Source organism: Natrix helvetica (genome assembly GCF_964273705.1).
Source record: "Natrix helvetica genome assembly, chromosome: Z".
Lineage (NCBI taxonomy): Eukaryota > Metazoa > Chordata > Lepidosauria > Squamata > Natricidae > Natrix > Natrix helvetica.
Genome location: NC_138554.1, coordinates 32,150,337 through 32,169,003, shown reverse-complemented (window position 1 = coordinate 32,169,003; position 18,667 = coordinate 32,150,337). Strand labels below are relative to the sequence as shown.

The 18,667-nt window shown below is 39.6% G+C and overlaps 2 protein-coding genes across 2 annotated transcripts in view; both read right to left on the bottom strand.

The window, feature by feature from the left end:
- LOC309401411 (olfactory receptor 14A16-like) overlaps positions 1–17,508 on the bottom strand; it is a gene marked incomplete at both ends in the record, with an annotated part of 42,270 nt that extends 24,762 nt beyond the window's left edge. Inside the window, one exon of the mRNA XM_081970478.1 lies at positions 17,246–17,508. Coding sequence (XP_081826604.1) covers positions 17,246–17,508 — 263 coding nt within the window. The remainder of the gene's footprint in view (positions 1–17,245) is intronic.
- On the bottom strand, positions 4,418–11,069 carry LOC309381746 (olfactory receptor 14A16-like; the record flags this gene model as incomplete). Its single annotated transcript, XM_081933031.1, has 2 exons — positions 4,418–5,025; positions 10,976–11,069. 2 exons carry the CDS (start codon positions 11,067–11,069, stop codon positions 4,418–4,420), a joined length of 702 nt encoding a protein of 233 aa, XP_081789157.1.
- Positions 17,509–18,667: the final 1,159 nt, after the last annotated feature.

The following is an 18,667-nucleotide window of genomic DNA, read 5'->3' as shown; positions in this document are numbered from 1 at the left end:
CTAGTTGGTTCTTCATGCCACTAAAAGCCTCCTTTCTTAATGAAAGAAAGATAATCTTCTCCAAATGATCTGCTCTTCTCAGATATACCTTAGAAACAGATTAGACATTCTGAAGATGGGTTTCAAATTTGAATCTCAATATTTCATCTATAACAATAATATATTTCTTATATTTTATCTGGTTTAATGCATTGAATAAAATGGCAAAAGATGAGAGGTTAAATCTGAGAAGACATGTTTGATGTATTTCACAAATGAGTAAAACAAAAACAGCAAAACACACAACAACCAGTTGCTTATTCCATGGATCATCTCTATAGGACAGAGAACTCATTCCACATAAGGTCAATTGTTGTCATTCTATGTAGAGACAGTTTTGGAAGTGGAATGTTGGTTGTCTTATCTACAAACATGTGAATTTTAATAAGTCTTAGGAAAGGCTGGAAGAAAAACCAAGAATGACATTTTGAAGAAAAAGATAAATGAATTAAAAGAAAACTTTAGAAAAAGGGAATGAGAATGATAGAAAAACAAAACAGAAAAGATATTTGCACCCTTTGCTGATGCACACCCTTCTGTCTAAATTTTATATCAGCAGGTGTAGATTTTCATCTATTATTCCTCTTTTAGAACATGCCATTATGTGTGATGTTTCAACCATTGCTACTATATTTAAATGGTTTTCTGAATTAAAATATTAATTGGTCCTCAAATGGTATTTCAGAGACTTGTTCAATTCTCAGGAGTCCTACATAGATAATGAGATTTTTTTAAAAAAAAAAAAAGTCTAAGAGGTTGGTTTTTTTTTAATTCATCTGCATGTTTGCTTTTCTTTTTCTAATAGACATAAGATGGTAACAATGACTCACATATAGAATTCAGAAGATTTTTGTGCCTTTCTGAAATTTGTATGCTAGATTCAATGGTACATTCTTGAGATAATTGAGTTAATCATATCTCTATTACATATATAGCAATAGAGAGGACCATTGGCTTGAAAAGTAAAATAATCAATCAATGATAAAATTGAACACCCCTCACTCAACGGACTGTGGTGGGAAAAATTGAAGGAGGAAGAATATTTGGAATGCATGCTGCTTTGGTTTACTTATAAAAATAATGATGGAATATAAATAAAGAAATAAATGATTTTTCTGGAGGATGGTGTTTTGCTTTGTGGTGTCAGCTTCCAATTTTTTAAAAAAGTTTAAACATATTTAGAAGAATATATAAATACAGGAGTAGATAAATTGCAAAGCAACTCGCAAAGTATGTACAGACATATACTGATTTTCTGGGTAGTACAAATGGGGACCCCTGGCCTCAGATAATTGGTAGAGCATATAGATCAGTCATTAAATCACAATTCTCTGTCTTCTTTTTTAATACTGCAAATCCATCCTTCTCAGAGGACCCTTTTTGCAAATTCAAAGAGCCTATCAAAATAATCTATATGAACAGTTTGGAAAAGTTATCACATGAGCTCATTTAAATAATTGGAAAATACAGTACAAAATAATTATATAGAAGGATCCAATATTTTTATTTTCATAAAGCATTGTCACCAAAAATAGTTGTTTTTAATTCTAAGGTACTTCTAACATACTGCCATTAAATTCCTTTTGCTCTCAATCATCAAAAATGAATACTTCCAAAAATTTTCAAGATCTTAATTCTAACAGTTAAAATCTATAGGATCATTAGGACATATAATCCATTCCAACACCACAAATGTGCAAGGCTTTCAAAAGTCCCTTACATTATTTTCTAATCTATTAAAACAATAATCTTCCTTTCCCTGTTCACCATTCTCATCTTTCCCAACCATCCAGGGGCCAAAATCCCTGAAAGTGACCAGCCTACCTGCTAGGCTGTTGTAAGAGTTCGCCAGGTTGGTAGCCCCCATAAAGGAGGCAGTCAATGTGGTGCCTTCAGAGTCTTCCTGGGCCAGCAACAGCCCCTTCAGCTCCAGCAATGCCCTGTGGCAATGGCTTCCTGGCACTTCTTCTCCTTGTAGCACTGAGCTCCTTGGCTTTTGAAATCCATCATTCTTGGATCAGCTGCTCGGGCTTGGCAGCTAGAGAAGAAGCACCAGATTTCAAAAGCCAAGGAGCTCAGTGCTGTAAGGAGAAAAAGTGCTGGGAAGCCATTGGCAAGAGGCCTGGGAGGAGGTGAGGAGGCACATTCAGCCAGCATTCAGAGGTAAGTAGGAAACAGCAGGAAATGGGGGAAATAACAGGAAATGGTGGGAAATAACAGGAAATAGTGTGGATCAGCAGCCTGCCTCCCAGAGAGAGAGGCAAGTAAGAAACAGTGGAAAATGGCATGGGCAAAGGAAAGGCCACACATGGCTGGGCACTCTTGGTGCAAGGAGGAGGCTCAGTGCAATGGGGCTGTTTTGTTTGCCGCTGATGGAGCCACCAACCAACTGATCAACTTGATCAAAGTTGAGCACATGTAGGGGAGACTGCGGAGTTAGTTTGGCCAGGCAAATTATCCCCCCATTCTATCAAAATGGATCCTGGGCACTGTGCTGCAATGTAGTGGTGGTGGATGGGGAAAGCTCTGTGGCATGGTGTTGCGTGGTGTGGCACTGCAATTGTTAAATGGGAAATGTAGCAACCAGCATGAGGGAAGGAGGAGAAGAGAGGAAAAGTGACCTCCTCCTTACTTCACTCTGGCTGCTCCATTGCCCATTTTGGCATTGCAGTGCCATGCCATGGAGCTTTCCCCATCCACCACCATCCAGATGCCCTAACTTTTCCCAAGCATTTCTTTGCCTACCTGATTTCCAGCTTCATTGCATTTTTTGCCATCATGTGCAAAGAAAGAAAAGTTTGTGGGTTTAAAATTTACTCAATAAATTCCAACTGAGATTTTTTTTTTTTCATGAGAAGTTGGAATTGATTGATTCAACTTTTTTTTTTACTCCCACAAGCTTTCATTTTCCTGTACATGTATGTGAGAAATGCAATGGAGCTGGAAATCAGGTAGGCAAAGAAATACTTGGGGAATTTGGAGAAAACAAGCACATCTGGATGGTGGTGGGTGGGGAAAACTCTTCTGCCCACAAAAACCTTGTCTTTCACAGCTGAGAGGCAGATCAAGAGCTGCCTGTAAGAAGCCAGTCATCCCAGGAATCAGGAAGACCTTTCTCTCTTGCCCCACTCCTCTCTACCTGCCACGATCCCAAATTGCATCCAAAAAGGGGGCAGGGGGCTAAGTGAGGAGCAGGAAGCCCTGTCATGCTTGGCAATGGGGGAAGAGGAGAAGAAATGGCAAGAGGAGGTCTGTCATGCTCCACGTGCCCCAATGAAAGGCAGCCCAGCCACTTCCCTTTCCCATGGAAAGGCAGGCAAGCAGGCTGGGCCACGGGAACCATATGGGAAGCAGCTGGGCAAGAAGTGAAGGAAGACTCACCAGGCAGAGATCGTCTGGGCCACATGGTCAAGCAAATGAGGAAAACAGCAGCTATGCCTTGGGCATAACTCTAGGGACTGAGTGGGGCAGGCGGGGTGGCTGGGGCCTGCCAGTGGTGAGATTAGCCACTTGTTTGAACTGCACAAAATCTTAGCAACCGGTTTACCTGAACCAATCTGAACAAGTTGAAGCCCACCTCTGCTTAAATCCCTCTTATCTGACAGTTCCCTTGGTAGTAATTCTTCATCCTGTTCTTCCAGGCCATTCCCTATACTCTCTATATATACATGATAATGAAATATACTTTACACAAAGTATAAGTTTGTACATAATTTAAAGAAAGAAAGAAAGAATGAATGAATGAAAAAAAGAAAGAAAGACACTTTGTTCCAACTCTTTTAATTACTAAAGAAAATTATATTATTTTAAAATGATTTGCAAAATAAGATCATTTGAACCAATTAAATAATCAAAATTCATTTAGAACCAATTTCTTCAGTTGACAAACAAAATTAGACTAGATTCAATTCTATCCCTTTAGTTTAACTTATATAATAAATGACAATCTGTTTTATGGACTAACATTATCAATGCATAATATTCAAGGTTGAAAGATGAAGTATTCAAATGATAGGTATTATGTATCCTTTTCTTACATTTGTGAAGTTAACTATTATAAGCCATCATTGAATAACCATCTATTAAAGTAATTATTACATGAGCAGTTTTTGGAGAAACATTCTTCAAATCCTACAAATTAAATAGAATCAAAAATTTTAATATATACTATATCTTCCATCTTAAACATAAGAAATGAAACTTGCTTGGAAGCTAAATATCTTGAATCCAGGAGTCAAAATATCTAAAATAATCTTCTTAATATAAAACAAAAAAAAATGTGGAAAATATGTGGAAAAGAGTGTGAAAAATATGTGAAAGTGTGAAAAAGAAGGTGGGAATTCATGTTAACAATAAAATTCATATGCAATATTTGTAATTACATCTTAAATGCCTTCACCAGAATTCTTGAAAGAGAAACCTTAATATCCTTGTTTCTCATGCTATAGATTACTGGATTCAACATAGGTGGAATAACGCAGTACATTATTGTAACAATGATATCAAAGTTTGATGGTTTGTCAGACTGAGGCCTCAGATAAGCGATTGATGCTGTAAATAAAAATAAAGAAAAAACTATAAGGTGAGGGAAGCAAGTGGAGAAGGCCTTTTTTCTTCCCTGATCAGAAGGGATTTTTGAAACAGTGGCAAAGATCTGAATGTAAGTAACAATGATAAAAGCAAAACAACCAAATACTATTGCAAAAATAAATCCTACAATTCCAGTTTCAATTATATATGAATCTGAGCAGGCAAGTTTAAGTAGAGGTGGGATTTCACAGTAAAACTGATTGACCATATTAGAGCAAAAAGGAGTAATGAAAGTTCCCATCGTGTTTAATAAAGCATTGAGAAAGTTGACAATCCAAACACTAATAATTATCTTGGTACAAACCTTCCTATTCATTATCATCTGATATTGTAAAGGATTGCAAATGGCAACATACCGATCAAATGCCATGACAGTAAGAAGGGAAATATCAGAGTCTATAAAGAATACAAACAAAAACACTTGGATTATACATTCATGATAAGAAATACTATTGATGTTCATTACTGAATTGAAAACAGCTTTGGGGACAATGACTGAAACAGAACCAATGTCCTGAAAGGCTAAATTTGTCAGAAAGAAGTACATGGGGATGTGAAGACAGGAGTCCAAAACAACTGCAGAAATAATGAGTAAGTTTCCTGCTAATGTAATCAAATATAAGAACAAAAGTACCATTGCATACAGAAGCTGTAGTTCCCATATATTTGAAAATTCCAAGAGAAAAAACACTGTAGTATCATTATTCATTTCTGGCCACAGATATGAAAACCTAGAAATAAAGGGAGAACTGTTAATATATTTCCTATACATTTCCATTTAATTTAATTTATCTATCTATCTATGGATAAATTATGTAAGTATGTAATTGTTTATGTCATGTATCAAATATCAACATCATTTCCCATCTAGGGGCATGAACCTAGTATGTGAAATCATCATAGAATTTGAGAGGATGATAATAATTGTAACAACAGCAATATTTTTCTGCATTGTTCAGCAGTATTATAATATGACAATTTGCATTATATTAATTACTATGCTACTGAACATAATAATGAGTTGATTTTGGAATTTGACAGATTCAGAGGTACAATAGGTATAGGGGGATGAAAGCAAAAGGTGGATGGATAAGAGCTCAGATTAAGAGCATGGGAGCAAGAATGATGAAAAGAAGGTGGTAAACAATGAACTTACTTTCCAATAAATTCCACTCAGCAGTATTTTTAATTTCAGTGTTTCATGAAGAAATTAGCCGTTTTGTTCATTAAGCACCAGTATTCTTTCTTTGAAAGCTGCATGTCTCATATGCAGCTTTTCCTCATCAATGAGGGATTTAAAAGGATTTCCTATGTATGAAGCAAATTTCACCAAGTCTGCTTTCGATTCTCAGAGACTTCTTCCATTCCCCTGAGTCCATCATACCTAATTAGAAATAGATCCTCATTTTGTTTTGTTTTGTTTTTACCGGAACTATACTTTGTAGTAAGAAGAAAGTGATTAAAAAGTTGGAACTAAATAATCTTGGGGATCTTTCTTCTTATCCTGTAACTGATAACATATTATCAGTGAATACTCAGTGAAGAATTATTTGCCCTCATTCATGATCATCTTAAATCAATATTATTTTTATATTGTAATCCTAGAACATAGAATTCAGAGCCAGCCATAGCAATCTTTAGTTTCAGGTGTTTAGAATAGAATAGAATGTAAAAAGAAAAAAAGATGTGGATCCTCTCACAAAAGGAAAACCATAGAAATATGATGACGTTATGAAGCAATGAAGGAACAGAATAATATTGAATGCTTTTGTTTTTAATGGAATATTTTACTTTATATGAACTTGAGACAGGAAGACCAAAGTAATGTGAAATATTTTAAGCTAGTTGTAAACAAGTACAATTGTAATGTTAAGCATTATTTTCCCAATTATTCCCTCTTTTTGTAAATTTTGTACAGATAGTCCTCGATTTCCAACAGTTCATTTAGTGACCATTTGAAGTTATAATGACACTGAAAAAACATATGACCATTTTTCACACTTATGACTGTTATAGTGTTGAAAGAAATGTCCTTCTGGGTTCAGCTCCAAGTGGGGAAAAAGACACTGGAGACATGGAGGCTACTTGGAAATATGGTTTTAATGGTAGACAGGACCACATGGCTTGAGTCCTGAAGAGAAAGGGTGATAATAATAATAATAATAATAATAATAATAATAATAATAATAATAATAATAATAATAATAATAATTATTATTTATTTCTTAGCCGCACCCTCTCCCTAAGGACTCGGGGCGGCGTACAACAAAACATAGGAAATAAATATATCGACATACATATAACAAAACATATACCAAGACATATATACGACATATACAAGGAGGAGGTGAACTGATAGATAAAAACAAGTAAAAACACAATGTTTAAAAACCCCTAAATAAATTGAATGCAATTAAAATACCCCAAATAAAAAACCCGTCAGGAGCGATATAGTTGGATCAAAGTTGAGCCAGGCCAGCAACTTGAAAAAGGTGGGTCTTGAGCTTTACACGAAAGGAGCAGAGGTCAGAGGTATTCCTAATATCCGGGGGGAGGTCATTCCACAGGGCTGGGCCCGCCACAGAGAAGGCTCTACTCCTAGGCGCCGCCCCTCGACACTGTCTGGTGGACGGCACCTGGAGGAGGCCCTCTCTGTGTGAGCGGATTGGTCGCAGGGATGTATGGGGCAGAATACGATCCCGCAAGTAACTAGGTCCTAAGCCATGGAGCGCTTTAAAGATTGTTATCAAAACCTTGAAACGCACCCGATAGACCACAGGAAGCCAGTGCAGCTCGCGCAGGAATGGTGTCACATGGGAGTACCTAGTACTCCCCATAATTACCTGCGCGGCTGCGTTCTGGACCAACTGTAGCCTCCGGGTGCATTTCAAGGGAAGCCCCATGTAGAGAGCGTTACAGTAGTCCAAGCGAGATGTCACCAGCGCATGAGTGACTGTGCGTAAGGCGTCCCGGTCCAGTAGGGGGCGCAATTGGCGCACCAGGCGAACCTGGTGGAACGCCCCCCTTGCCACGGCTGTCACATGGTCATCCATGGACAGCCGGGCATCCAGGAGGACGCCCAAATTGCGCGCCCGCTCCACGGGGGCAAGTTGAATGCCCCCGATGGCCAATGATGGAATTAATTGGCTGAACCGGGGAGCCGGTACCCACAGCCACTCCATCTTGGAGGGGTTGAGTTTGAGTCGGTTGTCATCCATCCAGATCCGTACGGCTTCCACACACTGGGACATCACTTCAATGGCCTTGTTGGGGTGGTTCGGGGTGGAAAAGTACAGCTGAGTATCATCAGCGTACAGATGGTATCCCACCCAGAAACCATGGATGATCTCACCCAGCGGCTTCATATATGTGTTGAACAGGAGTGGCGAGAGGACCGACCCCTGTGGCATCCCACAAGTAAGGGGGCGTAGGGTCGACCTCTCCTCCCCTGCCAACACACGCTGCGTCCGGCCAGAAAGGTAGGAGCCGAACCACCGCAAAACGGTGCCCCGGACCCCCAACCCCTCCAGCCGGCGCAGCAGGATACCATGGTCGATGGTATCAAAAGCCGCCGAGAGGTCTAATAGGACCAGGATAGAGGAACAACCTCTATCTCTGGCCCTCCAGAGATCATCCACCAACGCGACCAAGGCCGTCTCCGTGCTGTGACCGGGCGGAAGCCGGACTGGCGCGGGTCTAGATAATCATTTTCCTCCAGATGCCGTGGAAACTGGTAGGCCACCACACTCTCTACAACCTTCGCCAAAAAGGGAAGGTTGGAGACAGGACGATAATTGGCCAGCTCCAAAGGATCCAGGGAAGGCTTCTTGAGCAAGGGTCTCACCACCGCCTCTTTCAAGGCGGCCGGGAGAGACCCCTCGCTCAGCGAGGCGTTCACTAGGTCCAGGAGCCAGTCTCGTGTAACCTCCCAGGATGCCAGTACAAGCCAGGAGGGGCACGGGTCCAATAAACATGTGGTGGGTCGCAGTCGTCCACGCATTCTGTCCAAATCCTCGATGGCAACCAAGTCAAACTCCTCCCAGGTCGATTCCTCAAGACTCGCCACGGACGTCTCCATTGGACCACTAACAGGGACCCAATCCTTCCGAATTTGAGCGATTTTATCCTGCAGATATTTCCCAAATTCCTCTGCTCTGCCCTGTAGAGGGGCCTCCCGCGGCCTCTGAAACAAGAGGGAGCGGGACATCCGAAACAGGGCGGCAGGGCGGTTCTCTGCGGATGCAATGAGAGTGGCACAATATTGGCGTTTGGCCACTCTCAATGCCACAAGGTACGTCCTTAAATGGGCTCGTGCCTGTGTTTGATCAAGTTCGGAACGAGAGGATCTCCAACGACTCTCTAGATGTCTCTTGCGGCATTTCATCACCCTCAGGGTGGATCGTTGACGCCGGAGAGGCCGCAAAGGCGCCACCCGGTTCAAGGCCCCGGAAGTCGCATTATTCCACGCGACCACCAGGTCCTCTACCCGGGGGCGGGTCAAGGTTACAGGAGGTGGCCCAAGCTCCGTCTGGAACCTATCTGGTTCCATCAGGCGCCTGGGGCGGAACCATCTAGTGCTTTCCAGTTCCACCTCCCCGCAGCGGGAGGTAGCACCAGGGAAGTCAAGACGAAGGAGTGAGTGATCTGACCATGACAGGGGAGTGATGGTTAAGTCCCCTCCTCCCAGATCACTCAACCACTGGCCAGAGACAAAAACGAGGTCCAGAGTGTGTCCTCCCTCGTGTGTCGGGCCCTGAATAATTTGAGTCAGGTCCATGGCTGTCATGGAAGCCATGAACTCCCGATCCCCCTCTGATGCTTCTCCCATCGATGGCAGGTTAAAATCCCCCATCACTAAAAGTTTGGGGGTCTCAACCGCCACCGATGCGATCAGCTCGAGGAGTTCAGGCAGGGCCGCTGATGTATAGCGAGGAGCCAGGTATACTATCAGCAGGCCCAACTGTCTCCCAGGGCCCCATTTCACAACAAGGGATTCACATCCGGACGTCTGTGGCGCAGTAGACTCCCTCAGCTCTAAGTCCTCCCGAATAATTACTGCCACCCCACCGCCCCTTCCCTGGGCCCGGGGCTGATGAAATGCTCGGTAGCCTGGTGGGCACATTTCCACGAGGGGAAGACCTCCCTCGTGGCCCAACCAGGTCTCCGTTATTCCCGCGAGGTACGGCTCCCCCTCTAAAATTAGATCGTGAATGAGGGTGGCCTTGTTAACAACGGACCTCGCATTGCATAACAACAGCCTCAGGCCCTGGGTCTGTAACTCTTGACCACCTAGACCGCGGGGATTGGTACAAGCGACCGGGTGTAACCAGCAACCACGGTCTCCCAACCGACTATAAGTTCTTAATCTGTCCTCGTATCTGCCCCTCCCTGCGACCGTTGGAATTAAAGAGCCCTGTATAGGAATGATATCCTCCCCCTCCTCCTCCCTTCCGCTCCTTCTGCTCACGACCACACCTGGAGGCCCAGCTCTCACATCGCTCCTGATCTGACCCACCCGCCCCCGCCCCCCCACCCTGGAGCCCCCTAAAAAGGATAGAAAACATTTCATTAAAAATCCCCTAAGTTTGCGTTTCCTCCACCTCTCTGGGTTCACAAACCCGTCATCAAGGTGGGCCCCGGAGGGGGCAAAGGGCCATGCCTGCGAGAGGGGGGATTCCCGCAGCTGGAGCAAGTCCGACCTCGAATACGTAATGGTAAAAAGCTATGACAAAGTCAGGGTGCTGTTGATGTTAAAATCAATAAGCCAGGATCTAATGGGAGGAAAGAAATGTCCATGATCACAACTAGGTGGGAAGATCTTATGTTGGCCAGGTGATCGGTTGGAAGATGGATGGTAAATAAATAGATGGAGGCCTGGGTGCGGTCCATTATGGGCGGAAGAGGGCAGATAGTTTGTAGTAGCTAGTTGTTATAAAATAGCAGATGGCGAGGGTGGGAGGGGGAGAGGTAGTAGGAGTAGCCCGGCAGGTGAAATGCCATAAGTCATAAATAGCAGGAAGTCAGCAGGATACCAGATGTTAAGCGGGCAGATTATAGTCATCAGGGGCACCTGGGCACAAGCCATGGCAGGTAGTTTGCAAAAGGACAGTAGATCTTAGTCTGCCAGGTGGGGGGGGCAATAGATCTTAGTCTGCCAGGTGGGGGGGGGCTCCTGCCTGTTTCCAGGACAGGCCCTGTTCTGCCCCTACTGCAGAAGCCCTGTTCTGCCCCTCTTCCCCTTTCTGCCTGGTTCCAGCACACAGCACAGCTTCCACAGCTTCCAGCAGTTAGTCCTGGCTTCAACCTGCCTCCCCTCCTGGTCTGGGCGCCGTTCCAGCCGACTTACGGCCCTCTCGAAGGCCTCTCGAAGGCCTTCCGTCAGCATCCTGCATCACGGGCCTCTCTCCGTCCTCGCGCTGCCCTCTGGTGGCCACCGCCATAATCGGTCTCCAATTCCAACTGCAATCTCCATGTCAGCCAGTGCTTTCTTAATCTCCCTCTGGCTATTCGCCATCCTGACGGACCAAATTAGGTCTCAAAGAAAACCAGGGTGGTCATTGAGGCTCAATCCCGGCCCAAAAGGTGGAAAAAGGGCCGGCAGCAACCCCTCCTTTGTCAAAGAGCTCCGGAGCATTTTTGGAGCTCAGAAGTCAGCTGCCATTCCCCGGAAGCTCCTCCTCCTTCCATGATCACATGCTTCAATGATCACATGCTTCAATGTTGGTGGAGAAGAAGAGAAACAAAGGGAAGGGGCTTGCTAGGCTTTTTATAACCTGTTCAGTCCCACCTCTCTATTTCATGTTCCTGTGTAAGAAATGTATTCTGATTGGTTGTCAGACTCACATGGGCCCATGCAGGGGCAACTCTCTAGGCTGAGTCCAGGTTTGGTTGAATTCTCAGAGTTCTCAGATGCCATGTGATCAGTTGAGTAAAGGCTTATATTATCATGCCTTCATTCCATCCCCCTGGAGCTGATGGGGAGAACTCTTTATTATGTAAAGTGGACTAGCTTGGCCTTCTTAATGGCCCATTGGCAAAGTGGGGATGGGCAGGAAGCTGCAGGAATTTACTTTGTGTTTAAAATGTGTTTCTCCTTTTTTCACATCCAAGAAAATATAATATTCTGCCTTTTCAATATTTCCTAGGATATTTCATTTTTCTGGGAGAGGGCTGGGTGATAACTTTCCACAGTAGCATCTCCATTACATTCAGATGCTTGACAACTGACTCACATTTATGACAGTTGCAGTGTCTTGGAGTCATGTGATTCCTTCCTTGTCTTACTGACCAGCAAAGTCAATGAGGAAATCAGATTCACTTAACAATCATGTTACTAATTTAAGAATTGCAGTGATTCACTTAAAAAATGTAGTGAGAAATGTAAAATGGGGCAACATGCATTTTGGGCTCAATTGTGGTCATAAGCTGAAGACCATCTATATAGCTTACTATAAAGGATATTGCTTTATCTTTTCTCTGATATTAAACAAACAAGTTATATCCAAAAATATTAGGAACTAAAGACAGTTGTGACCATAATGGTCTGCCCATTTCAGTTGTAAGTCATAATAGCCGTTATGTCATTAAACTTTGAAATATTTTTACTGTATATTTAAGCAAGCCAATGGCTTATATGTGTGAAGTTTTTTTCAAAAATTGGAAGAAAGTGCCAGTTTTGGGCAAATTTGTCATAAAACATGGTCACATGGTTATTGGATGCTGTAAATGTCCATTTAGGCAACTGTGTTTCCAATGCCCAAAGTACAGTCATGTGACCACAGTGGGTGACCATCAGAACATTGGATGCAGATCATAAGTCCCATATTTTGACTCTGGTCATAGGTTGTGGAATAGCTATATGCATGGGATTTGCTCAAAAACAAAGAGATTGCCTTTGATCACCAAATTTTGAGATTGTCACCTTTGCACTAATCAGGTGATCCCAAGGACACAGATAAACTTCCAAGAAATCTCAACAACTCTTAAAAGAGTGCAAATGAACAGTAGTCTGCAAGGAATATAAATCCTTCCATTCCTCACCATCCAGCCAGAGCTGAAGAAGCTTCTTGGATGAGAAGTGAAACCTTTTAAAGAAAAACAAGAAAGTCCAGTTGCCTCTTAGAAAAAAAAAATGGAGGGATCTTTGGGACTATCACCTTGACATTTTTAATACACAGAAAAACACAGCCTGAGTGAGATCCATTCCTTGGATGATGGAAATGTACATGATCTTGACTTTAGAGAAGCAAACAATTTACTGAATACTTTTTTTTCACATTTTTTTTATTTTTAAACATAAAAGACAACATTAAATTTTTTTTCATCCATTACATACAGCATGTCGTTTGGTTACAAGTGTTTTTGCATCCGTATTTTCGATTACATATACAATCACAGTTTTTCCATCCAATATAACCAAAAACCTCATTTTCATTGTACAGCATATGTTCAATTACGGTTAATATTTCTTTCTTTTCAATAAGCTTAATTCTCTTACATTCTTGATTGTCTGCTTAACAACAACGTACCTTTATGCAATCATTGTCTCATTTTAAATATTTTTACAGTATAAAAGAATTTACCAAGTGTTTATGTTTATATATCTATCACTACTTTCAACAGGATATCTTTATAGTATGTACTTAGAGTTATATATTATATTACAAATCTTCTATCAAATGTACATTAGTTCATTTATTATCTTTATCCTTCATTTTATAACAAAAAATTCTAAATTATTAATATATATGTCAGTGTTTCATTGTATTTTTGTTAGTCTAACAAGATTATTATATTTTTGCTTTTCTCCTTCAATTAAAACATTGTATCGTTATTAGTCTATTTAACAACATTATTGTATTCTCACTTTTCTCCTTCAATTAAAACATAAGTAAAACATTTTTCATGTCCAGGTTCTTTTTTCCAGCCACTGATAAAACAAATGATGAGGGAATAAATGGGGAACTCATCAAATTTGCAGATGACACCAAGCTGGCAGGAATAGTCAACACTCCAGAAGATAGGCTTAAGATACAGAAGGATCTTGACAAACTTGAACATTGGGCACTATCTAATAAAATGAAATCCAATGGTGAAAAGAGTAAGGTTCTATATTTAGGCAACAAAAACAGAATGCACAGGTACAGTATAGATGATACCTTGCTCAGTAGCCAGCAGTGTGCAGCAGCTGCCACAAAAGCCAACACAGTTCTAGGCTGCATCAACAGAGGGATAGAATCAAGATCACAGGAAGTGTCAATACCACTTTATAATGCCTTGATAAGGCCACACTTGGAATACTGCATTCAGTTCTGGTCGCCACGATGTAAAAAAGATGTGGAGACTCTAGAAAGAGTGCAGAGAAGAGCAACAAAGATGATTAGGGGACTAGAGACTAAAACATATGAAGAATGGTTGCAGGAACTGGGTATGTTTAGCTTAAGAGAAAGAAGGACTAGGGGAGACATGATAGCAGTGTTGCAATATCTCAGGGGTTGCCACAAAGAAGAGGGAGTCAAACTATTCTCCAAGGCACCTGAGGGTAGAACAAGAAGCAATGGGTGGAAACTAATCAAGGAGAGAAGCAACTTAGAACTGAGGAGAAATTTCCTGACAATTAGAACAATTAATCAGTGGAACAGCTTGCCTCCAGAAGTTGTGAATGCCCCAACACTGGAAGTCTTTAAGAAGATGTTGGATAGCCATCTGTCTGAAATGGTATAGGGTTTCCTGCCTAGGCAGGGGGTTGGACTAGAAGACCTCCAAGGTCCCTTCCAACTCTACTATTGTATTGTATACATCCCATATCTTATAAAATTGCTCGTCTTCTTGTTCTCTAATTTCAAATGTCAATTTGCTCATTTCAGCGCACTCCATTATCTTTTGAATAACTTCTTCCTGTTTTGGTATCATTTCGTTTTTCCAGTTTTTTGCAAATGCAATTCTAGCTGCTGTTAAAACGTTTAGAATCAAATATTTTTTGTTGTAAATTTCTGGTATGATTCCCAGTAAAAAGATCTCTGATTGAGGTCTATGTGTTTATGTATCATTTTCTCCAACCACATGTGGATTTTAGTCCAGTATCTTTTAGCTTCAATACAAGTCCACCACATGTGGTAGTATAAACCCAGTATCTGATGACATTTCCAACACTTTTTCAATTTATTCTTGGACATTCTTGCAATTCTCGTTGGGGATAGATGCCACCTGTAAAACATCTTATACAAATTTTCTCTATATGCAGTTGACATTGTCATTTTATAATTTTGAGACCACAGTTTCTGCCATTTTTCTAAATCTATCCCATATCCAAAATTTTTCCCCCAAGCTATCATAGTTTCTTTAACTTGTTCCTCTTGTAATTTAGTCTCTAATAAATATCCATATAGTTTTTTAATTACTTTTTCATCAGTACCTATTAAAATTTTATCTAACTCAGTCATTTCATTGTAAAGACCTATTGATTTTCTATCTTCATTATATCTAAATTGTATCTGTAAATATGAATAACAATTCATTTCTATTCCTTCTTGTTTCAACTCTTGAATAGATTTGAGTTCACCCTCTGTATTCAATATTTCAACATATCTTGCTGTTTATTACTTGTTATATATTATTGGATATGAAAATGCTTCAATAGTTGATATCCAGGCTGGAGTTTTTAAGTAGTGTAATCTTTTAATCTTTTCCCAGTTTAATAACAAGGCCTCCCTTATATAATGTCTTCTAAAATAACCATGTGCTTTAGTTCTCTTATACCATAAAAAAGCATGTCATCCCAACAATAAATCATGACCCTCTACATTCAATAATCTGGAATTTTTTAGTGTTACCACTCCTTAATCCACATCAGGTTTGCTGCTTGATAATATAACTCCCAGTCAGGTAGGCCCAGTCCTCCTCTTATTCTAGCATCTTGTAGCGATTTAAGTTTTATTCTTGCTTTTTTTTTTCCTTGCCAAGACTATTTTATGTGGGTCTTCAAAAAAGTCCTTTCCCAATCTAATTGGAATTGTCTGGAACAGATATAAAATTCTGGGTAAAATGTTCATTTTAATTGTAGAGATACTTCCTAACATTGATAGTTGCAGGTTTTGCCATTTCATCAAATCAGTTTCTTGTTCTAACTTATTGTTGAGAATTTTCCCTCAATATCAGTTGTGAATTTTTTTGCACAGTTTTGAAAACCATCATATCAAAAATAGACATATTTGTACATACAAGAACAAGACTTCTTTTGAATTTAGAGGCCAGCAATGCACATATGTATGCTGTGTGGTTAACAGAAGCCTGTTTTTGTATTATTTCTCTACTTGTTTATTTAACAAGAGGAAAAAACAATAGGGCCCAGTTATTCAAGGCACTGTTTATCTCCAAGCTTCTGCACATTTAGCAAAATCTAAAAGAGTGGGATAATTTCATATCCCTTCATTTAAACCATGCCCTCTATTGGACCTTGGAATGATGCTTTATTTATTGTGGTAATTTCCCCATGCAACATCATCTGTCCAGAATTCATATGGTTCCACATCAAAGACAATCCAAAAACATTGAAAAGTTGTTTATTTTTTCCAGTCCTATTGATAGGGTGGTTGTTGAGCTCCTGTAAGATTTGGTGCTGTTCTTTTTGTTTTTCCTTTCTAGTTGCACGTCATGTGTTATTTTATTTTATTATTCTGAGGTTTTCTCTTCAAATGGAAATTACTTTGCAAAATTTTGCATCATTACATTTCCTGTGTAGAAATACACAGCTGAGATTAAACTTTTTCAGATTCAATGAACATACACATGAACAGCATAGAAAGAATATTTCTTAGTATACAGGAGCTAGACATTGATAATTTAATTGATATATTTTATTATTTACACACACAGAGATAAACACACATACAATTTTTGGTAGAATATTCTGATAAAACTAGGAAATCACTTTCAAAAAAAATCAGCAAGTTGTATTTGAAACTACCAAGGTTTGTATAAATTCCACAAGGCATTTTGAAACTCTTTATTTCTCATGCTGTAAATAAATGGATTCAGGAGCGGAGGAAGAATTGCATATACCACCACAAAAATTAATTCCAGATCAGATGAAGTATTACTAGGTGGTCTTATATAAACAAAGAGTCCAGTGAACAACATCAAAGAGAAAACACTGAGGTGAGGGAGGCAAGTGCGGATGGCCTTTTTCTGTCCATGTACAGAAGGGATTTTGAGCACTGCAATGAAAATCCACACATATGTTGCAACAACAAAAATAAAACATCCAAATATTATGATACCACAAAAGGCAATTAATCCAACTTCAACAAGATATGAATCAGAGCAAGAGATTTTAAGCAATTTTGGAATTTCACAGAAAAACTGATCAACCTTATTGGAACAGAACCTTACTGAAAATGTGCCACTTGTGTGCAACACTGCATAAAGCAGACTAACAACCCATACAATGAGTATCATCTGAATACAGGCTTCTTTGTTCATGATTGTTTCATATTGCAGTGGATTGCAAATTGCAACATGACGATCATGAGCCATTACTGTTAAAAGGAAGTATTCAGAGGCTTCAAAAAACAGAAAGAAAAAAACTTGAGCAACACATTCAGAATAAGAAATAAACCTGCTATTCATGAGTGAATTAGTCATAGATTTGGGTACAATGACTGAAATGGAACCAATATCCATCAGAGCCAAATTCATTAAAAAGAAATACATTGGAGAATGCAAATGATGGTTCATAATGACTACAGTGACAATGAAAAAATTCCCTGCAATGGACACTATATATATTGTTAGAAATAGAAAAAAGTGCAAAATCTGTAATTTATAGACTTGAGAAAATTCCAGGAGCAGGAATTCAGTAGGATTGGTAAGATTTGGCATACTGTGTGAAAATTCAAAGTGTGTAATTATCTGTGGGAGAAAAAAATAAACTAATTATTTTCAAATAATTAATAGGTAGAGATGATTTTCATTGTTGGAAACTGTTATACAAATATATTCGGCTCATTTCAATCTTTAAAACGGAAGAATAGAGATGGATAGGGATCATATATTTTCTTCATTTTATAAGTCAACAGTAATATTTTTAAGTCTATTAAAATTTCAAAAGGCAGTAATTTAACTATAATAAACTATTAAAATGTTTCTATTATTGGTGTTATCATTCTGTCCTCCCATCACAAGCATGAAATATAGATAAGGTATCCAACAGAATAACTGAACTTATTATCCAATTCTCTCAGGTCTAGTTTTTCCACAGTTAGCTATTTTTTCCTGATTCAAAATGAAAACTCCCAATAGCCAATCTCTTAAAATGGTATTGTCTAGCTACTGTAATAAAATTTATTTTTAAGAATACTGTTCTATGTTATTCTGCTCAAACTCCTTTTGTTTAGCTTGTAGTTGAAAACTTGAGAGTGGAAAAGAGCTATGGAAAAGATGGAGAGCAATATGAGACATGACTGTGTACATACTTAAATTTTAAAATGGAGACACTATAAAATTGAAGTGTTACTATCACAGGCAGAAAAATAATTAATTGCAGACTGGAAGAGCAATTAAAGTTACAAATTGGTTTACTTTTTTGACCACATAGTATTCTCTCTCTTAGAAAGTTAGTGGTAGTGTGTGGAAGGGTGAGATGGTTATGAAAGCCAAGTTTGTAGTACTTTAAAATGTCATAAATAAAGGGGGGGAGTGATTCACAAGAAGAAATATCTCTCTCTGTATTGTTTGTTCACTTCCTCTCCCACATAACTTTCTCACAACACGTAAAAACCATTTGCAGCATTTAAAAAGGAATTATTGCAAACCAGATGTGAAATTATTTAATCCTTTCCAGAATTATTTCCAGTGAAAAATAATTGTGAAAGGCTAAATTTCTATAATTCCTCTGGTTTAGATATTTGGAGATTATTTAGTCTTTCTACCCAGCACTTCTACCTCCATCTCTAGGAAGATAGAAAGAAGATCATCAGAATTTAATAAACATTTTTGACCCTGATGCATAGCACACAGCTGCTATCCTACAGTCTTGCAT